Source organism: Echeneis naucrates, chromosome 17 (genome assembly GCF_900963305.1).
Source record: "Echeneis naucrates chromosome 17, fEcheNa1.1, whole genome shotgun sequence".
NCBI classification, from domain to species: Eukaryota; Metazoa; Chordata; class Actinopteri; order Carangiformes; family Echeneidae; genus Echeneis; species Echeneis naucrates.
Window position 1 is genome coordinate 14,683,434 of NC_042527.1, and position 23,625 is coordinate 14,707,058.

Here is a 23,625-nt window from a genome sequence, read left to right on the forward strand (position 1 = left end):
ACAAGTATTTCAACAATGTTTAAAATAGTACAGTACGAGAATAAAATTTCAATATGATATAAAACAACGCAGACTTCAAAGAGAAGAATCCTTCAATGAGACATTATAATGGCTTCATTAAAATGGCTTGTATGAGTAAAACACGCAGCACAGAAATGTACATATGTTCAGACTGTGTTCTGAAACGAATGAATTTATAAATTACTCTGAATCCCTTTTCACTACCGAGAGCTGTGACTTAGTCTTCTTTTTTTTTCCTTTGTTTTAAACTCTCATGCCTTTTGCTTGTTGCAGTTTCTTTTTATATTTAATTCAGGTGAATATTCCAAGCACTAATTAACTCAAAAAGCTTTTTTGCATTTTGAAGTTCATCGTGCTTAATTTAAATGGCTGTTTTGGCACCATTGTTCATCAGTTTAGTCAATTAAACTGCAAACATTCCTTTAAAGTCATAATGGGGCCATGCGCCTTTGAGGAAATGAAAAATCATTCTTCAAAGACTGCAGATTTTTTCACAAACCAACGCTGAGCAAAGAGAATTGTTTCGGACTTGCTGTGATGGACTGGTTTGGTGGTGATGTCTTTTATTTTTTTCTTTTCTTGTCTTTTAATAAAATAGTCTATAGAAACCGCAAATTGTCACACCTCATGTAGGGGCATAAATCCAATAATCATGTGTGTCCATTTTACGGGTTAGGGATGCCTAACCCTAACCCTAACCCCATAACCCTAACCCTAGACAGCGCCATGGATTTTAAATGAACCCCTTAACCCTAACCCTAAAACAGCGCCATGGATTTTGACCTAAACTCCTAACCCCAACCTTAATATGCAGTTTTGATGTTTTATCATCATCATCACTATTCCACCTCTGCATCAGGACAGTAAGGACAGTGCTTCGGATTTTAAACTAAACCCTTAACCCTAACCCTAAGCCAGTGCTATGGGTTTTGACCTAAACGCCTAACCCTAACCCTAATGTGCAGTTGTGATGTAATTTTAGGTGCTATTTATTTGTCTATCCAGAAAATATAAATGGATTGGATATTCAGTCATGATGGACATGTGACCTCGTCAGAGGAATCTGTTCTCTCAGTGAATCACTTCATCATCTGTACTGGTATAAGAAGAGCGAGTCTCTTCAGTCTGATGCTGTGGTAGAGCTCACAGGAAGTGTTACCCTGGTCACACTGCTGTGGTCTGTTTGATGCTGTGGAAGCTGATTCTGGTTGGAGATGTGGGGATGGACATGGCTCGCGCCACTCGTACTCTGAGTGCATGGTTGTCTTGCCAACGATGCCACCGCTTCCTTACTGCAGAACGTACCTTAAATGTTTGGGATTAAAAGTGTAATTGGGGTTATCATCACTATTTCGTCAATGCAGAGAAGAGGATATACTCTAACTTCCAACTTTATTCTTGAATTTTTTTTTGCGAAGGTGGAGGTTTCCGTTTTGGGAAACAGTTAATTCAACTGTCATGGTTATCCGATGAATATGAAACCAACATACTATAAATATATTACGATAAATTGTGAACTTCAAAGGTACTGATCTTCTTCTTCTTCTTTTTTTTTTTAAATAAATGTGAGCTATTCCATAGTGTTTGTTATAAAAGCAAATTAAGAAGAAATTTAGAGCCAGCTGACACAGCTAACCTGGTTTTATCACAAACAGGTTGTGGTTCTGTTTTGTTTTCATTTTAGTCAATTAAAAAGCAAATATTTCTCAAGTTAGCTTCCTCTCTATCCACAGATTTCAATTATTGGCGGTTGGTGGGAGAAAACTGCAAGATGGTCTTTTGTTTCTCACTATTGATGTCATATGTGCACTTCTTATGAGGCCATTAACAACTTTCAAGGGCTGGATACTCAGCAACATGTTAACTTATTCAGCAATTTGTTTTTGGTTTCATTATATTAGGAAAAGATCTCAGTTACACTTTGGGACTTTAACCCAATTATAACAAAATAACTGATGGTGCAGAAACGTTTTATGGTGATTTCTCTGTCTCTATAGCTCTGCTCTGAAAACTGCCTAATAAACTATCTTACCCCTGTTTGAACTTTAAAAAAATAGTAATAATGCAGTAAGAAAAAAAAACCAGAACTAAACTAATCAGGTTTGGAATCTAATTGAAGGCATAGATCAAGAAACCCATTTCACAAATGAATAAAATTCCTACATGTAGATAAATATATATAATTTCTGCAAAACTAATTGACTCACCTCTCCATTGAGAAAGCAGTAAAACACTGACACAAAGAACCCCTGCAGAATTAGACACATCACAGTTAGACATAGAAAATGCAGCAATATTCTGTAAATGACACCTGAATTAGCCATGAGAGAATTCACATGCTCATGTCATGAAATGAAAAAAGGGTACGAAATCATGCATTGAATTTAGGGAGCAAATCTCATCAAAGGAAATATAAATAAAGATACAGCTTGAAAGCCTTTTTATCTCTGTCCTCCTTCTCAAAAAAAAAAAAAAGAAAAAAGAAAACACAGCGGATAGAAAGATAAGATAAAGACAGACAGAAGAGCAGAAATCATGCCCATGTGGTCTTGTTAAACCTGGCAGTTGAGAACACTAGATGAGGCTGGAGGGCCACATTGTGTGTAAGTATAAGCAGGATGCTACTTCTAATTATTTTCCCATAAGTAGGTTCATAAGCTGAAATGACAGCCTGAAAGAAGAAATAAAAAAATAACCATAGATCGAAATTGATATGTAATCAGGAGGATTTCATATTCATCAGGATTATTTACTTCTCAGGCAGTATGTGTGGGCCATAGCTTATCATTGCCATTATGCTCACCTGAAAAGACTGTAAAAAGGAGTTAAAATAGATGAACACAATTTGTGAGATGTCATCCTCTCCTGGATTTACAAAGAAGAGCATATACGTGATACCCAGCAGAGGTAGCAAGACCAGTGTCGCTTTCACAGCTTTTCTGTGAAGACAAAGGACACCATTTATATAAAAAGAAGGAAAATGTGTAAAAATGTGCAATACTTCATCACACTTAAGCATATTATAATGTCTGTTTTGTAAGATGGCTTCCTCTCTCTATCGAGACACTACATAAAGGGTTTATAGGATGCACAGTTACTGATGGCTTTATTAAAAGTTAATTAATTTACTAATGCTTTGCAATTCAGTTGTAAGCTATTATTAAGAAAACTTTAAATTGTCAAAAATGAGAGAAAATCTAATTTCTCCTGCTTAAATTCACTCAATTGTTTATTCTGAACGTACAAACCGAATAAAACAATCTTTTTGTCTTTCTTTGAGATCAACAATTTCGGCCTGATACACTGTTGTCCAGTCTGCACATCACACCAGGATGTCTGTCAAGCAACAATCATAAACCTAGCTCGAACCTGAAAAGCCTGACATAAAGCTCTCTGAACTAAAACACTGTAATCCTTGAGGGAGACATATACACAAGGAGAGAAACTTCCAATCTCAGTGGTCAGATGGAGACTGTGACAACAAAAAATTCACAGCGCACAACAAACACACATCAAGCCCTGTCAGATACATTTTATACGCATCTGAAGACAAAGCCTTGTGGGACTAAATAAAATGGAAGTACTGCATGCAAGTACTGTGACTTTCTTCTTCTTTCAGACCAATTTGTTTGTCAAGACCTGCTTTTGCCAGTTAAAGAGAGTACTCATTAACTTTACTTCTTTGAAGTATCAGTTTGAAAACAAAGCGTTTGGTGTTAGGGCACCAATGTGATTTATTGGTTTTCATTCATTGTCAGTAACTGTAGTTAGCTTCAACTCTTAAACTGAAAGCGCAGAATAAAGCACAGTAATTATAATGGATCTCCACTTTTTCGGTGCCTGTAAATAATTTGGTTTTATTTCCATTAACATAAGCCATGAAATATCCTCTTAGCGAGAAAATATTCAGGGATGAGGTTCAAGGATTTGAATGAATGTGTGTTCAAATCAGTCTGCTGGCTACTTTTCTGTGCACTCAGCAGCCACTTTATTAGGTACTCCCTGCTAGTACCAAGGTGGGCAAGCCTTTTGCCTCAGAACTGCTGGGTTAATCGTGCCATAGATTCAACAAGCTGCTAAAAACGTTCTTCAGAGACTTTGGTCCATATTGACCTGATAGTATCACGCACATGCCCGACTGCACGCATGTGCCCAATCTTCTCCTTTATTTTTTTATCGGATCATTTATGATGGCTGTGCATGAAAATCCAAATAGTTCAGCAGCTTCTGAAATGTGTACCTGCCTAAATACACTGAGCTGCTGCCAAGCAACTGGCTAATTAGATATTTGTGTGAATAAGAGCTTTAACAGATGTAATCTAATAAAGTGGTTAGGATCTGCTGTCCTCTAAAGCAAGCAGAGAGAACGTCAGCTCACCTGTACTGAATTGTTTCAGATGTGGTTGAAGCTCTTAGTTTGGTCATAAGAATCCGTACAATATTGAAGAGGAACACAAAGTTTATCTTCAAAAAACAGACAAACCAAAAAATTTGAATTAGAGCTGGTCGATAGATGACAATATCTTTCATTACATAAAGTCATTTCCTTCCCGTGGCAGATTTTTTTTTTTTTTTTATCATTACGCATCTTCAAGCAGACATCAGCAATGAATGTTGAGTTAGGAGACTGTTATATATGAATTAATGGTTCTTAGAAAAAAGCATTTCAAAATAATCAGCACTAGCTGTTTGTGTTGTTGCTTACCAGAAGGACGAGAATAACTGGTCCCTGGTAAATGTAGTCCATATATTTTCCTGGTTCTTTGCCAAACCAGCATCTGTTCACAAAGGAAAGGGAGAGAATCAGTAACATTTAATTCAAGAAAATATTATACTATGACAATTGATCTGGGTACTTACTGTTCATTCTCATAATACAACTTTCCAATGGCCCAGGCTATGATTATAGGGAATGGAATACCTGTAAAATATGAATTAGATAAGCTGTTACTAAGAATAATAAAACATTTCATGCTTGCTTTTTTCAATGCTACTGAACCCTTTTCCCCCACATTTCATCTGGGTACGTTTGGGAACATTTCACCTGTTGCCAGCTCCCTAAACAGGTGCTGAGTCTTAATGAAGGTAACCTGATTTTAAATGGATTCATTCTTGCTCTTAACTTGAGTTCTGACAGTAAGGGGTAAGTAATATTGTATTAAATAACGAGGTAGCTCACAGTGAGACACATTTAGTGACAGTACAGTAACTACTTCTAGATGAAAATCACACAGTATATGAGTGCTGCTTGGTCAAACAGAACAAAACTGTGAGACAAAGTAAACACCCGGGAGAAAAAAAGAGGGAAGATATTTCCACGTTCCACTTTCGAACGGGCTAAAGAGCCAGAGACACTAACAGCATTAAACCCTACGGTGGTTTCAGTCATATGACAGATGAGGAGGCACAGCTGCTGCCATCACACAGGAGAAGAGGAGACATAATGGCCCTACATGCATCTGTGGATTGACTGCTGGTCTCCTCTCATGAAAAAAAAAAAAAAAAAGCTTTTTACATAATTGGATGATTGGCTTTATAGACTGAGATTAAAACAGTGGAGTATATAGGGCTCATAAAGAGACAGTGTGTCCATGGGGGCAACTGTCTCAAATGTAGGTCAGCCACTGGGCAATTTTATGAGGTTTCATCAGGGAGATTAAGTGTATTTTTGTTTTTTTTTGGGTGAGAGTGTATTAGAGCACATGAGGCTATTTTGAGAATTATTCATGTTAATAAATACAGATTTTTGCAAAGGAAGGTAGGACCCAAAACCTAACAGATGTTATGATGCTCATCATAACATATAAAATGAAATAATCGAAATAATAAATAATTCAAACACAGGTCAGTGTTGATCTGAAACAGTAACACATTTGCAGGGTTAATATTTAAATTTTACATCTTTAGCACCAGATTGTAAATTCTCTTCATGGTCAATTTGAGCTTTCCAATCATTTCTTCCAATTGTCATTGCCAATAACATCCAATCTCCTATTCCTGCTACCTCTTACTTATTTATTTTTAGTCTTTGATGTTCATAAAAGTCTGAGTCATTGCAGCCTGGCCTACATACAGTACAGCCACGTGTTTTATTCCTACATGAAAACACAATGTCTCTTCCACAAAAAGACAGCATTGAAATGTCATACTATCTCAGGGAAACAATGAAACGTGTGTCCATGTGTATTTTTCTTCCCAGCACTGGTTTTGTCTCTGTCCAGCTTACAGTAGGCTTCCTCTAATAGTTGAAGTCAAGGTGAGCATAAGTAATTCATGTGGTCATGAAAGGGAATCTGCTGCATGTTCAAAACTCTTTCTATCACTGGAAGTGAAGCACAAAAAATTCCATTCGCCACACTTCACTGCTGCTCTGTTCTCATCTGAAATCAGAGCTTAATCTCGAGCTTGAAGCACTTAAGGGTCTACCCCCACTTTATCTCCCGACCAGCCTTCACTTAACTGCTTTCATTCAAGCAAACGTTCCCTCTGAACTGCAGAAAAATGTCACATTAAACTGTTGTCTTGCTATTTCTCTACATAGTTCACAGTGAAAGAAGCTGTGCCAAATTCTCACAAAATTTGGCACAGCTCAGAATTTTGCTAAAAATATTCTAAATATGTTTTTTACAACAATGGTATCAAAATAAAGGTTGTGATAAAATGATCAAAAGCCTCAGAGCATCCTGTTTTTCTTGATAAAGAATAATTCATTTATTTTATGAACGAACATCATGCCATTCATGCCAATCTTTGCAGTTAGAATCAAAATCTATAAAATAAAATAAAATAAGGCTTAAGCTGGAAAACTGACTATACATTTCCATCCGTAAAAAGGAGTATACAGTAGTATTTTCAGCGTTCTGTATACTGTACAGAACTGTTGACTGTAGCGTGGCTAATGTACTGTCAGAATTTACATACTCACACCATCCGATGAAAAGGAAGACCCACTTTCTGAGTTTATCAGTTGAATAGGTCATTACGATGGCTGTGTGAAGGTAACATCCTTCCACAAACATCCAAAAAAAGTTTGTCACCACAAAGTAGTTGTATATTGTTGTGATTAATCGGCACCAAGGCTGAAAAAGAGGAAGAAAAGACAAGGCACTGACTTATTACACACATTTTTCTTGGTATTAAGTACAGTAATTCACATTTTAGACTACCTGACTTATTAAGACTCGCTTTCTGTCCTCTGACTTGAAGTAACAACAAGTAAAACTCCATAATGTAACAATGTTTTTACCTCATTGCTCTCATGAATATTGTGGTCGATTAGTTGAAGCAAAAACCACATGACATTCCTCAGTATGAAGGTGGTGATTAAGTTCCAGTGGATGATATTTCGAAGACATCGTATGCTTCTGAACAAGTGGAAAAGGAAGAGATGTTTGATCATTATTCTTTAGCAGGCAGGTAGAGCCTCATGCAAACATTCAAATAAAAGTCATTTGGTCTAATTCACGCTGAATGTGGATCACTATGTGTTTATGTGTTCACATTTGATTCTATGACTTTTAGAAAAAGGGATGTCTTGCAAATGCAAGTTTTAAGGAGCCTCACTATTAAATATTGTAGATATGGAGCATTGCTTGGACCTAAAGAGTTATTTAGACGTTAGATAATTTAACTCGTCTGGCTTTTAATAGAGAGTTTGGGTTCAGATGATGGTCAAAATATTTTTATCAGACAATTTTATATTCTCTCAAAAAAAAAATGTCAAAGCTGAAACACAAAGTAATGTTGCATGAAATTAAAAAAAAGGAAGAAAAGATTTAATTGCTGGAACACATTATTTATTAATTTTGTCATTAAATGACATAACTGACTATTTGCATTCAGTGGCCAAACCACAGTGCACAGCAGAGCTGAGGTTGATTGGTGTTTTGCAGTGTTTTGACATCATAGACATGGCTGAGTGTTTCTGTGTGTGTGTGTGTGTGTTATGTGTGTGTTAAAGGAGTGTTTGAGAAAAGGTAAGGCTGACTCAATGAAAATATGTTATGAAGTACACATTATGCCATTCTTAGCCTGAGAGCCAGCGAGCTGGCATGTAGTCATTTGACATAAGCGAATTAATGATAAGCACTTCAAGACTATTACATGAATTTCCATGATTGTCTTCCATGAGGTATCAGGCATGCAGGACACATTTAGATAAGCACTATTTCTGTACTTGCCTTAAGCACAAGAAGAGAATGAAGGCCACGACTAGCGCTCCCACAGAGATACAGTGGCCTAGGTAGTTGATGATCAGTGCTATTTTATAATGCATTGGATATTTTCTCTGGAATGACAACATGTGGTTTACTTTTTTTTAGGACGGACATAAGTAAGGTTAGGAACAGATGAATACATGAAACAAAAAAAAAAACAACCCCAAACAGATTATATCTGTGTTACTGTCTAGGCTACGGTGTGCTGGGAGAAAGAAAACGTTAATAAACTACAGATGTCGTGGCTCAAAATTATCTGAGAAAATAGAGCAAGACCCAGAAATATACATAATCAGGAGACATAATATGAGGAAATCAGGCCAAAACTCATCACATGCAACATTTTATTCCTTAGACACTAAGCAGTCAGGCTTTGCTCAAAGGAAGATCTACACTTATGCATTTGCTAAGCAATCTGGAAATATCTCTTTTAAAACAAAATACATCCTAATGAGCTTCAAGCAATCAAAACACTGCTGTTACTTTCCAATATATCTGATTGCTTTTTTTCCTGTGTGCCATTAGAGTAATGATGTGGTTGCCAGGAGCATTTGCCTGAGATGATTAACAAATAGTGCACAAAATGAAGAGCATAGCAGGATTGGTCCTGAGCTGCTGCACTAACCTTCTCCTCCAAAATGGGCTCACAATTGGAGTAATTACTCTTCACCGCCCACGTACCATTCTCCATGCATTCCCTGTAAGCACTCCCTGCAAGATCAAAAATAAAGAGCAGAGCTGAGAAAACTGTGATTGTTGCACATATTGTTAGCATTGCAACACACCTGTTGGAATTTACTGAAAGATAGTCTTTGCCAGTTCAAATCTCCCATTTGTAATAAGCACCTGACACTGCACACGCTGGGTCAGGGCCGGCTATGTGTTGCAGCAAACATGTTTTCCAAGTAGGTAATGTTGAAACATCCTTGTGATTTCCTTAGAGTACAGTTCAGAGTTGAGAACCATTATCTGTCTGAGTCTTTGAAGGAATACCAATTTGGTGGCACAGTTTTATTTATGAGGGGTAAATACAAAGCATCTTCTCCTGAGAGTTAATTTGCATACCTTTTGAAACACATTTGCAGCAACTTTGTGAAAATTGTGAAATTTTTCCTACTGCACATTCATTGGGCTGTTTATCTGTTTAACAGCAACAAATACATAAAGAGTTGGGTGGAAATGGAGCAGAAATGTATCTGTAAAGTATTAAAATCCATTATTTAATCACTTAGACTGCATTTTTTTCACTGCTTCAAGATATCAATTATGTGTGGGGATTTGTCTGTGTATAAAAACTCTTCAATAATGACAAAGTCAACACAGGATTTACAGTTTTTGTTGTTGTTGTCCGACCCCCCAAATTATATTTTTCTAGGTCAAAGACTCCTTCAGGTATCCATCAACTCCAGATGACTAAATGTCAGATTACTGTATCCAGATGTTTGTATCCACTGTATAATCAGTCCAACTCATCATTTCTGCTTCACTTCTGTAATTTTATGCATTTATTTATTTTTTATAAAAAGGTAGTCGGATTGTTTGGCCTTGGCTGAGATATTCACTCAACTTTTATTCTACAAATATCTCCTTGGGGATTAGACTGTCATGTTCATATTTGCTCATCCTGACACAAAGATTCTTAAAAACAGAAGCGAAGAAGCCGTCCACCTAAGAAATCCCTGCAGCCACACAGCAAAGGCAGAAGCCAAATAAGGCCCTGTGTGTTATGTGTAATATCACAGTTTAGATCGTGGAAATCTGCTTGTGGCAGCAAGAAAGAAATAAAAAAAGGCTCACTCATTGTTCTTTCCATTTCAGTCATGGTAATGCATGGTGTATTTTGACAAGGCAATGGTTTGTGAAATGTTTTAGAGGGAAAATCCCAATTCGGAGCCATTTGAGTCTGAGCACTGTGGCACAGAACAAAGAGGCAAATCAGACTCAGCCAAACCACTGAAGCTTTTGAATAAAGGGAATGTTTGTCCCCTGAGATGCAGTAAAACGGTTTATCTCAGTTCATCCTAACACACATTGTGCTTGTTTGTGTCACTTGCAAACCCCCCCCACAACAACAAAAAAAAAAAATTTTCATTGATCAGTGGCTGTGTTATTGTGCAGCCAAGGCAACTACGATAGTACAGATGATGTGTCGCGCATGGTTTGTCCGCACGGCCGCTGATTGTGTTTGTGCCGTTAGTGAGGGCATGACGCAATGAAGGTGTTGTTGATCATTTCCAGAGCTCTTTCGTTTGTCATATTGGCTTCCACTTTTTAATGACGGCATCCTTGAAAAAAGATATTATTCAAAAGGTCATTCCCTTTATTCTTGTATAGATATACAGAATGTGTTGATTTTAATTTGCTTTATTTTGCTATTAATTCAGCAGTTCCAAGGGCGATATAGGCTGTTGGCTCTATTGTAATCAAACACTTCTACAGGTTTTTGGTATATAAACGCACATTATCTTTAATTATAAATTTGTAATTATCAAATTCACATAATCTGGCTGTGGTTAAACTCATTACAGTATGTCTGGAATACTTAATAACACACAATCTATACTAGTTGTTGTAAATCCATCCCCTTTCAGGCACTGCCACTCCCACTGCAGTAACTCCAGCATCCATCATAGTCTGCTGAGCCTAATTAACCTGAGCCACAATATTTCTATTGATTATTAGATTATTGGATTTAGAAAAATGAAATGAAATGAAAATAAGGATAAATAGTTGAAAGCTCTAATGACAGCATCTTTGGCAATTTAAGTCAAAAACATTTAGGTATTCTCTGCTCTGTTTAAGTCTGCCTCGAAAGCTGAAGTAACAACCCAGCAACTCAAAGGTATGTGCTGTTTTCTGCTCGTGACGAAAACATGATCCTGAAATGTTATTATCTCCAGACGAAGTCAAAAGAACTGCTAAGAACAAGCTGCACCTTGTTGTCGTCTAGGCTAATACAATAATACTGTAGCAGCTCAAGTTGCTTTCCAGATAAGGTTCTCAGTGTCTCAAGGTAAATATCACATGTGAAAGAAGGAGCAATGTTGCAGAGATGGAGAAAGGGAAAGAGGTTGTGAGGTTTAACGCTGAGCTATTCCAGTGATGCAGGACTAATTCAAGGCACTGGTGCACGGTGAGCATATTTCTGTCTAACCATCTGTCCATTATGCACAATGAAGATATTTCTTTTTTCTGGTTGTGTTATTGTCGTGCAATTAAAATCAAAACCACTCAGTGACTCAGTGTAACTTCTGATTTGGGAAATTGGACGAGGTGTTGACAATGCTGTGAGCAACTTTCACTTCAGTGGTGTGAAGACGCATGAGGAGATGAAAGGACTGCTGGCATACTCACTGCTTACTCTGCCCACCTCCTCTACCAGCAACCCACGGCAACTTTCTGTCGTGCTTTCCTTGAATGCGCTAATATGTACATGCAGAAACACCACACAATTGTTCAAGGATTGGAAGACTGAAAGCTTGTTTGCTAAGATAAAAAGGGAAAGTAACTTTTAATAACTCATCCTAAGCATGGATTGGTTGTTTATGCTTAAGTGGTGCTTCAATTAGGGATGGAAATTAAAATTCAGTCATTAATTGAGAATAAATTCTCAGTGTGTGTGCACTGCTCAGGTTGACCTGTTTTTTTTTTTTTTTTTTTCCAGCTGAATGTTGGTGTGCTACCAACCGTGGGATCTGGTACGATGCCACTAGAATATTACAGTACACCATTTTTCACTTAATGGTTGTGTAAGCTTTTCTGTCTTTCAGTGGTGTTTGATTGCTCTGTGTTTGAGCTTGTCATCTGTCTCTTTTAGTTCTGTGTTACTTTTGTACTACAAGGTCGTCTTTCTGATGCATGGACTCAAGCAAACAGAGTAATGGCATGACTGCTATGCCTTTTCATACAGGCTGCTGCAGTTTATCGTAAAAGACTAACTTTTTTTCAGATCCTCAGTGAAATAGTCAATGAAATGGCAGTCTTTAGCTGTAAAGATGAACAGCTCTAATATGTCAGTGTTGGAAGGTCAGGGTAAGTCACGTGAGGCGCGCACCTGATGGCAGCGTTACCTTCAAGCCGTATGAAATTGAATTTCTTGTTCTGGTGACGGAGTAAAAGTAGGCCATACCATGAAGCACAGAGACCTTACAGATGGTTACAGTTTGATATTTTACTGAGACAGCAGGAGAAAAGCTGCAGTGTTATATTCGTGAGAGGGCAAAGTGAGGATTTAAAAGCAAGAGACAGGTGATTGCAAATAAAACATCACAATACCAAGAGCAAGATGAGGGAGTAATGATGTAAGACTGTGTAACACTTAGAATATGTTACTGCTAAAATAAGGTAAAATTCAAAACAGTACAAAGGAATTATTGATTAAAAATGAAATTAACATCTGGTAATAATCATAGAGATATATACACATCATGGATAAAATATTAATCCATGTTGTTAAACTGGGTGTTACTTCCCTATTGCTCCTTCCTAACTTTGGGGACACGTCATGTTTGTCTCAAGTGGCTTCCCCGAAAACAATCTGGAAGTGCGGAAAGATGTCAGCCAGCCAGTTTCTCATCACTGCTTGAAGCTGGTGGCTCAAGGTGGCATCAGCTGGTGCAATAATAACATGCCAGAATGTCTAACTGGACTGTCAGTGTATGATTTGCATCCTGGCAAACGTGGGTGTCAGGTTTTGACAAGGAAGAAGAATGTGTGAAATTAAAAGGACAAGTGAAAAATCTCTCAAGTGGCTTCATGTTGCTGAATGAGGTAACACAATGGCAACACACTTGCTACTCATGGCAAATTGAACATTTCATTTGGGGGCATCTGAATGTGTAATGCATTTAGAAACTAGAGAAATACAATTGGGCTTTTATTTTGAAGTAATGCATTTTTAAGCATTTTTTGACAGCAGTGCAGCTTGAAAATGTTGCAGGGAGTAAAGGAAAAAGACAGAGCAGCCACAGTGAGCTGTCAGATGAAGAGCTAAAAGTGACAGACTAAACCTCCAACTTCTTTCACAGACCAGTGCGTGTACGGCATAAAGCAAAATCACAATTGTTCACAGCACAATTGAAAAAGCGGCAAATTACTGGATCACTTCTGTCTTCCACTTTAAGTTGCATCTTCCATGGCATCTCAGAGCTAAGCTTGTAATGGCATCCATCCAGACTCACTCACTATTTTGGGTAATGTTTCACAGCATTATTGATAATGAATTTTTTTAGAAGACTTATTAAGTCTTCATTGCTTTGAATGGAGGACCATTGCGTGAGCTTGGGTTTGTATAGGTAAGTCATCAAAGTATCTTTCACAATCATGTGCGTTTTTGTAGCAGTTACCTGTCATGACTGTTCCTATAATTATTTTTAACTGGTATCTCATCCTTGTCCCTAAGTCTGTTTTGTCTTATTTTTTTTTCAGTCTGTGTGCCAGTGACTGTTCCTGCCCTTTTATTCTTAAATGCAATAGTGTCCTTTTCAAAGGGCAAATACAAAGGTTTTGTTTTTTTCTTTTTGCCTCACATGAATCCCATTTTATTATCTACCTGGAAAATGATACAATGCTTAAAATGCATACCAGAAGGCACATGTGACAGATTTATGTGATATGACATCAAATGTAAAGTGATTGTAAGAAGGTGCTCCCTCTGTGCAGTATAACAAAACTGTGTTCTCTGTGTGGTGAGAAATGATCGGACTTGCCTCCAGTTTCCCGAGATCGTATATTTATGACCCAGACGACCTGTGAATCACATCACACAACCCTGTCAACACAGCACCATATTAAAATGCAACACTTCTCAAGCCCTGTGTTTACCCGAGTAATCCAGATTTGACCAAACACAACGTGGCAGCTAAACCACTTTAAAAGAAAGAAAAATCTGTCCTGACCATGTCACAGTCACTCAGTTACACATTTTGTCAGAGGTGCTGATCCTCTCCAGAGTAAAACAAATTCCTGGCTATGTGGTGCTATCAGCACATACTCAAAGAAATGGATGAATTACCTTAAATATCTCCCCCGGAGATTTATTGTGAAACCCCAGAATACCCGGTTCCACTCATCCTACATACATCAAAGAATGTGAACTCATCCCACCAGGTAACAGCTTTCTACTACTTTTCCTGTAATACTGTTCTGAGGCTCAGTGCTGTTATGAAATGGAATATGGAATATGACACATCAGTAATTAGCAATTAGTAATGTTAATGTATTAGTAAATAAAAACATCAATGCATAACCCGACCTGTCGTTAGAAAAAATTATTTTTGTCTCCAATTATACTAAGCAACTGGTAAATAAACTAAACATGACAAATATGATTTCAATCCAGTATACAGTTGACAAACTGTGCTGATTTTTTATTTTATTTTTTTCATTTGTTCTCTGTAAAATCTTGATGCACTCACGGCTTCTAAAATGGGAACAGCCCAAGGGCAGGAATAACTCCAGAGACAGACATTCAAGCTTTTTCTGTGTCATGCACATTCATAGCCTGTGCAGAAATGTTACTGACACATTTTTGGTGACATAATTAGACACTGACTTTGACTGTAGATACTTTGTGTAATAAAGAGAGGCAGCCAGAGATGTGGCTGTAGAAATGCTGCAGCAGGTTTGAAGAAATATTGCTAAGCACCAGGCTGTTGAAGCAAAGTCGTGGACCAAATAATTATATGCGCTCAAGTCGAACTTCATTGAGTCACTCACTCACTCATTCATTCATCTTCTACCACTTAGCTGTTTACGGTTTGCCGGGGGAGGGGCGGTGAAAATGAACGAGAAAAACACAAAGTAGATTTCATCAAACACAAAGTGAAGGTATGAGAACCCATGATGTTAATTCCAGACTATACAAAAACATGAGTTAAAAACTTCCATGTTTGCATGCCTTTTTCATGCTGCACAAGAAAAAGCTGTTGGTTCGGGTATTTTGTTTGTATTTCAATTACAGCAGATGTTTAACCTTCATATCAAGTTTCAAAGTCTGTCTGAAATAGGCAGGAAGTTGGGTCGTGAATAAACTGGCCATGAAAGCAAAGGCTGATAATAGCTACTTCAAGGAGAGGCCGACTAAAGAAAGATGTTGAAACCTCTCTATTGTGCTGTCATCATTCTACTACATACTAGTGGCTTGAAAGTCATCATCTTCTTCGAACAAGTCATCTTTTAAGTCATAGGGTGGCGATGCTTTCGCTTTGCATTTCCTCGTTTCCACTTGGACTGGTTAAATGCATCACTGAGCTTTCGCCTCACCAAGCTACTGTCATGTCTGTGGGCTTAGTCTTGTCAGTAGTTCATTGTTCACTTGATTTAACGCTATAGTTAGTGCAGAGTCTCAGGCTCTTTGCCCCCTCCAGGCACATGGAATGTGTAATTACCTGCTATTAACATTTTTACTTATCAATTTTTTATAATGTATTCCACAAAGGGGGTTCCTCGCACCTTCAAGAGATCAGTGAAACAACTGGAAAAACAAGCTCTTTGTTGGCCCTGTGGTTTCACACATCAGAGTGAAGAGACGGCTGTTTCTGAAAGACATAGAACAAACCACCGTCTTTGTGGCTGGGTGACCTGTTGAGGGAGCTTGTTCACATTCAGGTCAGATTCAAAAACACCTTCAAGTGAGACAACAGGCGATAACTTGAGGTTACTGATCATCTGTGCTGGAACTCTGAGGATATTTTACCTCATACTCATATACTCACATAGAATATATAACTGTAGGTCACAGATTCAGATGCTTGGCAGTGCATTTGCTGCATCCACTACAAACCTGTGGCCCTCGAGGGAAACCAACAAGTTAAACATGGAGCATGTTTAACTTACGTGTCTCTTACGTGACTAGAAAATGCATAATTAAATCATATTAAAGCAGACTATGCAAGTGAGATGTGTGTATATGATGGCCTCAGACCTACAGCCAATTTAGAGTCACCAGTTAACCCAAACATGATGTCTTTGGACGGTGGGAGGAAACTCACGTCGGCACGAGGAGAACATGCAAACTCCACACAGAAGGCCCCAGGCTGGGAACCAAACCTGCAACCTTCTTATTGTGGGGCAACAGCGCTAACCACTTTGTCAAGATGCTGCCCTGGGCTGGGGAAACTTTAGAAAATAGCCAAGCAAATACAACAGTGTGCTTCTGCAGAGCAACAATTCAATTATATATTAAGCTTCAACATAATATGAAATTTAGTGGGAGGGGCTATTAAAAAACTCAAGAGTGGTTGAAACATTAGTTACCTGCATAAAAAATATGACAATGTGTCAAAGCCCATGTTTTAAATTAATCAAAAAGGAATAATTTCTGATAACAAAAAGGCATTCGTTGAGAAAAGTAAATGTGAATGTTGCTGATTGAAACCGTAGAAACCAGTGTTATGTACTGAGCATGCATGGCTTTTTTAACAAGCAAGCCAGTTCGTCTTCTGTGTTTTGAGGTAAGAAATCTTGTGGGAATGGGGATGGAAGAAATGGAGGGGACCCCCTGTACCAAGTCACCTCTACAACCTGATTATTTTTAGGAGACTGAGCTGGTAATTCAGTCTTCAAAATACGATGAGAGAATCGAGAAAACAGAATTAATAATTAAAATGCTGTAGCACTCAGAGCTTTTTTTAAACGATCGTAGCCATCTGGATGTGTGTATTAAGTGTTAAGAATGTGTGTCCACTGTGTGTGTTGCACTGTAATATGTGTAGATGCTGAGCCAGAGGTAAGTGCAGCCAGCAGGGAGGCCGGTGCTGACTTGACCTCCATGGTGGACAATGCGTGTGAAATGTTTGCCACACACACTGACCTAAATTTGATGACAAAGTAACATTTTAGCCTGCCTCTCCACTGGGCATTGGATCAAAGGTTTCAAAGGTTTGAGGTGCTTTACAAGAGGACAACCACCGGATTCAGTAAACAAAAGGAAATGCGGAGTTCTTGGAAGGAGAAACTGCACATAAGTCAAAATCTTGAGGAGGAATGTCTATCACTGTTTATCACTGAGGAATCACTGTTTACATAAAAGTATGAAAACACCCTCCTTTTAAAAAGGTAGAAATATTACTATACTCCCCCACAGGGGGACTCTGTGGGGATGTGACAACTCACTGACAGGAAGACGAGAAGCAGTATTACCCTCATTTAGACTCTCATTAAATTTAAGTGGTGAGTCATTAGAGTATCCATAAAGGCCTTTGACATACAGAAGGATTACGTTTACATTTCCTTAACTTTTTTAAATCAGTTATACAATCCGTCATTAACATCTCCAAATCTTCGTAACAATCTGCACCACCAAACTGTCCTTCAATGTCACGAATGGTTTTTGAACAATTTTACAGAAAGATGTATTTATCCTTGACGTCAAGCATTTATGTTACCCTCAGTAAAATGCAGATAGCATCATAAAAAGCATCACAGTAAACTGTATCTGTTAATTCACTGCCATTTTTCGGTCGCTTGTTTGCCTCTAAAAGATGAGGTGCTGATGCACGGACTCGTCTCTGACTTGAAATAAAGCACTAAGCGGTATCTCCAGCATGTGATGGTGTGGCAGCTCCACTCTCCTCTGTGTGCCCCATACGCATCACAGCGCCAATATACTTTGGACTTTATTGATTTTCTTATCAGGATTAATAAAGTTCCATTGTTAAAACAGCAATGTAGACTTCGAGTTTGCGGAGGCCAGACAGGTGCATTATGTGCCAACAAGACATGTCCCCTGTGTCAATGGAAAGGGTTCACACAGGAAAGACATGAGTTCACCAAAAGAAGGGGGTATAAGTCACTGAATAATTACAGCTACAACAACAATCTGGGACTCCAAACAGGGGGGAAGCATGCAGGTCATCAAGATATGGCTCGAATTTGTAAAAACTGACACTTCGGTGTTGATATCATTCATCTATCCTGCTGTGAACATCTTGTCCTGCCTGAGGCTGAGAGAAAGCACATCACATGGGGGAGGAGGGTGACAAAGCAACAACAATGAAGAACAGAGACAATGAACTGCATTTAACAACTTTGCCCTGACTGTGTTGATGTGCAATTCATGTAAACCAGAGACCTGTATAAATGCAGGAAAAAAAGGACACCAGAAGATTTAAAAATGCATAAACCTCCAAAGCCACTCTCCATAGACATTAATATTTATATATGCTTGAAGAAATGTAGTGGAATTTATAGAGTGTTACCTGAGCAAGGCTGCTCTGTCTGTGAAACCTCTGATTTTTGCACCAGAAATGAAACCTTTTGCTGACATTAAACTTCAGTTGCCTTAAAAACAGAACACCTGAGCAGCTAGACACAATACTGCATTTAAATCTTCCAGTGTCCAACTGCTAGAAGGGAAAAGCTCACAGACTTGTTCTGCAAATAAAACTGTGACCAATCCGATCAGTCTTTTGTAATATGCAGCCTATGCATTAAGTGTGCATCTCTGAGATGCACCAAGGATTTAAATAGAAGAGACTCTATCGTTAGCACCACGTGGAAGACTCTACATGTGGCCAAAATATTAAAATGTTAGAAAGATTTTAGTTTGGAAAATAGTCTTTTGTATCTTTACATCAACTAATTTTCCAAATCGACTTTATGTCAGACTCTTTGTGTAACCTGTTCATGTGACGTTTGGGTCTGCTTCTATTCTCAGTCTGATGCATTTAGTGATTTTAATGTGACACAGCAGTATCAAGATAATCACCTCTATTGTCTCAGGATCCACATCACTTTAATTTGAAAACATGCAGTTCTCGTGATTTAAAAATCATTTGGGCAATTAAGGGTTTTCTAAAGGCATGCCTAAACTACTCTTGCACCAATAGATTTAACTGTGCATTTAATACACTGGATGCTCATTACATTTGTCATGGACAATTAGTCGTTGGGGAGCTCCAGTGGAAACAGATATCCACTAAAAGGTAAGCAAGACTTCATGGTGCAATACGGTGACAAAACCATTCAACAGGAAATCTGTAGTCATCATTACAATCTAAGTAATTCACTACATCTGCCAGGAAGAAAACCAACCACAGAGGAACAGGTGCTGGGAAACAAAAATAAATTGTCCAAACCACTGGAGACGCTCAGAAATGAGGCAACTTTTAGAGAAAAGATGAAAATAACTCTTAAGTATATTCATATTCTTGCTGGAAGTTAAATGAGAAGATCAATACCTCTTCACTGTCTGTCAATCAACTGTAAGACTACTGAGAGGAGTCAGTTTTCTTAACTTGGCAGAGCATTTGGAAAATAGCCAAAACAACCGAGCCACCAATTTCCAGAAATCTTGGCACAATGAAAGACAGAATAGGGCAAAGGTTGGAGAAATGGGCGTCTGACCTTTGTAGGGGAAAAGCTTTCATCAACACCACTTTGGTGCCCTTGTAAGATAATTACCCCCCTGGCTGCTTCAGTCGGGCTGCGCAGAGGCCAACAGCCCATGCAGTGATTGTACTAGACAGCATGCAGGTGTGAATGTGTGTGGTTAAGCTTGTGAAAGTGATCAGGACGTTCCTGTAACAGAGAGGTTTGCCTTTCAGTGAAACTACCCAGAAAAAATTAAGGTGGAATGAAGGATGAGGGTAGCTGAGTAATTTACTGCTTTCTGCCAACAAATAATCCTTTTACCTGCTTTCAACACTGCCTGTAAAGTTCATTTTGAAATAATTATAAAAACCATAATATAACAGGATATCTGTGAGATTTAAAGGTGCTAGATGGAAAATTTTGTTTCCTGTCTGCACAATTGCAGTGGTGTTTGGATTAAGGAGCTGAACATTTCCTGGCAGTGGCGTCATATTTAATGAGCAGAATCAAGGGAGGCCTACTGACCTTCGCATCCAATTCCTGCCAAAACAAACTAGATTGGCGTATTTTTTAAAATGTCAAACTGGTTCTTTAATATTGTAGAGTCCATTTGAATGACTACTATAATAGTTACTGTTGTCTTTTCACCCTATAGAAGGTCAGTAGCGTTCAGGAGAGAACTGGGGTGTTTACAAATATAATTGCTTATTACTCGAAAAATGCCAAGCACGATTTAATATCCTAAATAAATTAATATTCCCTTCCTGCTTGTACAACGACAAAGATTTTATGTTGAAAATGTGCATCTTCACATTGCAAACATAAACATTTAAACTCCTCCTGTGAAGACTCCATGCTCATATATGCTTCTCTTACATGGACTGTAACGCTTCTCATGATGAAACGTGCAACGCATGGCCCATACAGCAAATTCATATATCTTCATTATATTAAAAGTCATGTTGTGTAATAATCACTGACACTGATGGCTAAAGAAATCCTTCAGCAATGGTAAAAAAAAAAAAAAAAAAAAAAAAAAAAAACAGCCGTTGAAACAGCCATCGTAATTACTTACTGCAAGCACTAGAGGGATTTGTGACTTGAATGTGCACATGTTTTGTATATTTTGCTGAAAACACAGATGTCATCAGCAACATCAAGCAAGACTGGTAGATGCTGCTTAACTATAAAATGTAACAAGTCTTAATAAGCTGCTTCACTTTTTATAAAAAGAAAACTCTTCCTGATCCAATAAATATAGGATGTTTACACTGAGATGTAATCAGCATTTACGTAGCTGTGCTTACTTCACAAATAAGTGACAAACAAGCAGTGATCTGTACAGTTCGGTTTGTTGATCAGCACTTTGAATAATGTTGTTAATGGCAACAGAATAAGAGCTGCCGAATGTGCTGCTGGAAAGACGGACGCTTGTATTTACATTCATTAAAGGAATTACACAACAATGTCACAACTGTCATCTGTTAAATGCATTCAATAGGTTTGAGAGAACAGAAGTAAATGGCACATTTATATGAAAGCCTGCTGTGCCCACAAAATGCCATTACACTCTCATGAATGTAAAAAGGCTTCACATGACTGCACAGCCATCTTTGTAAGCCTGTCACAAAGGTTGAGTGGTGCAGTCCTGGACCCAGTGGCCCATCACAAAGTTTCAACCTTGAAGCATGTGCTGCAGTGAATTGCTTTCCCAATCTGACATTAGTTGACAAGATCGGTTTTACACAATTATTGATCAATGTAATCTCAAAACAATCTCCAGCTGGTCACAAATATTACATTGATCCACAAGGATGTCAACAAATGAAGATGGCTTTGTGCGTCAAGAGAAGGTTTTGACCCATGTTGTTGTGGAAAATAACTGATTTTCACACCAAGTGGATCAAACCAGCTGCCATGTCCCACCATTGATACTAAAACCAGCAGAGCAATGAGTGAATCAATGCAGTAAAAGGTGACTAGACAGACTGTTGTTTGTGTGTGTGGTAGGGGGTTAGTGGGCAATGACACTGCACCTGAGTCTGTTAAAGAGATAACTGCATTGGGCTCTTTCTCACCCTGAAACTCACAAAACTGAATTACAGGAATTATTTAGTAGTATTGTGTTGGGAAAATAATGCTCCATCAGTCACTCAGATTAATACTGAAGCATATAATACAATAGTGTCAGTGTGATGTACTTTTCTGCGCTCTTAGTGAAGCTGCTGCCTAATACAGTTTGGCTTCCATTTGCTCAGTCTCCCAAAACGGCAGATTAAAACATAAAAAGTGTTATTATTATCACTCGGAATTACAGATGGTGCCAATGTCTTTTGGCTCCTGGCTCTTTTATCAATGGGTGTCCCAGCTCTTTGATGACAGGTGTGGGAAGGTAAAATTTGATTCAGCAAAACATCATCAAAAAGAGGAGACCTCATGAGCTAAACTCTGCACCTGATTACAACACAGATAACTCCTACCTGCCTGCCTGGATGTTGCAGCATCAGATGATGACTGCATTTTATTCCGATTTTTTAGGAATGTTTTCAGTGAAGAAATGTGTTTGTTAAGCATGTCTTTGAAGTGAATTGTCTTTAATTATCTGTGGGAACAATATCAATTCATGACCAACTAACAGACTGAGCCAATAACTGCTAACACATCGCAAGCAGCAGATGTTTCAGTGCTTATAGGTGGACTTTTTTGTTGTTGTTGGTATCGTGGCATGAACAACACACAGACTCATCCTGATGCAGTTGCTCCAGTCACACTGGGTGTGTAGTGGTGATGACTGAGATTCACTATCATCAGAGCTTACACCCTTTAAAAAAGGCCAAAATTCAAGAGCTGGTTAAGTAAATAAATCTGTTTACTGCATTTCTTTGCCTCCTGTGCTTATACAAGGAACAATCTGGAATTAGTGAAAGTGAAAATCTCATTTTCCTCTAATATCACAACATCAGTCTATATCATGCACTCTACCTTTTCAGAATAAAGAAATCTGCCTTTTAAATAAACAGATGACACTTTTTTAAAATGCATTTTGAGGAACTTTGCAATGACAGCCAAATGTCTTACTGGTTGTGTTGTACTTCACCCCATTAATGTACTCAGGGCAGGGTCTCTCTACAATCCTCCCGGTGCTGCTCCGTGGCCAGCAGGTTCCAATCTCATCCGTGGTGGCATTACAATATAAACCTTAGAAATAAATAAAGTATGATACAGAAATGAGGGCACTTCAATTATAGTTTTCCCCTTACCAAAAACTCCTCTCAATATTGAGTAGGAAATGAAAGAAATCTCACCGTCAGTGCTCAGCAGTGACAATGAAGCGTTTTCCAAAAAAGTGTCCTGGAAAGCATCCATCAAACTGCAGTTTAGGTCCCCGAGCTCTCCGAGGATGATCTGGTAAATGGTAGCGTCCATGGTGCGGGATATTTCCAGGAGCGGATGGACGCGCCGAGCCCGGCGGGTGTCGGTGGGGCTGGTGGACCGGAGGATCGGTGAACGGCGACCGGCTGAGTGAGCTCCGGCGCTCCTGGTGCTGGAGCGCGTCTCCGGCCAATCACCGCCGATCCGTCATCCGCGCGTCCGTCCACGTGCTTCAAGCTGCAACGACCCACTGGAACCGACACACAGCACAGACCAGATCACGGGCTCTAACGACCTGACATTTCACACCTGCCCCCCCCCCCCCCCCCCCCCCCCCCACACACACACACTCCTCCTGCCCCCCTCCCTCCACCTGCCATGTTTATTTATGAAGAGATATAGCGACAGCTGTGGTGACGGGGAACAGCTCCTGTACCTGTCCGTGGATGGAGCCTGGGATGGGAAGCGATCAGAGAAAACAAAGAATAAACATAAATAAATAAAATTCAAGATACAAAAAAAAAATAATAAATAAATAATAATGTTCGTCTGCTGGAATAAGATAAAACAGGAGGTCGGGAAGTGATGTTAGCCATTATTTGATTAAAATCAAATCAGCGGTACTCAAAGGGCAGACACTTGGTGTTGAAGTACGTTTTTGTGCTTGGGAGCGTTCAATGCATGATGGAAAACGTATAAAGTT

The 23,625-nt window shown here is 38.7% G+C and overlaps 1 protein-coding gene across 1 annotated transcript; it reads right to left on the reverse strand.

Moving 5' to 3' along the window:
- Window positions 1–210: 210 nt before the first annotated feature.
- On the reverse strand, window positions 211–23,138 carry crhr2 (corticotropin releasing hormone receptor 2). Its single transcript, XM_029524542.1, has 12 exons — window positions 22,856–23,138; window positions 22,629–22,748; window positions 8,863–8,948; window positions 8,202–8,308; window positions 7,268–7,385; window positions 6,947–7,100; window positions 4,882–4,942; window positions 4,727–4,799; window positions 4,400–4,485; window positions 2,825–2,960; window positions 2,229–2,270; window positions 211–1,326 (listed from the first exon to the last, which is right to left on the reverse strand). Exons 1-12 carry the CDS (start codon window positions 22,974–22,976, stop codon window positions 1,186–1,188), a joined length of 1,245 nt encoding a protein of 414 aa, XP_029380402.1. The 5' UTR covers window positions 22,977–23,138; the 3' UTR covers window positions 211–1,185.
- Between the last annotated feature and the right edge of the window lie 487 nt (window positions 23,139–23,625).

What these genes read in the sequence shown, in the direction of transcription:
- crhr2 (XM_029524542.1), bottom strand. Translation starts at nt 22,976, where the DNA reads ATGGACGCTACCATTTACCAGATCATCCTCGGAGAGCTCGGGGACCTA. An exon ending in GTCACTGCTGAGCACTGACG is followed by an intron (nt 22,749 to 22,855) that starts GTGAGATTTCTT and finishes TTTATTTCTAAG; the next exon opens with GTTTATATTGTAATGCCACC. An exon ending in CCTTTTTACAGTCTTTTCAG is followed by an intron (nt 2,271 to 2,824) that starts GTGAGCATAATG and finishes CTAATTCTGCAG; the next exon opens with GGGTTCTTTGTGTCAGTGTT.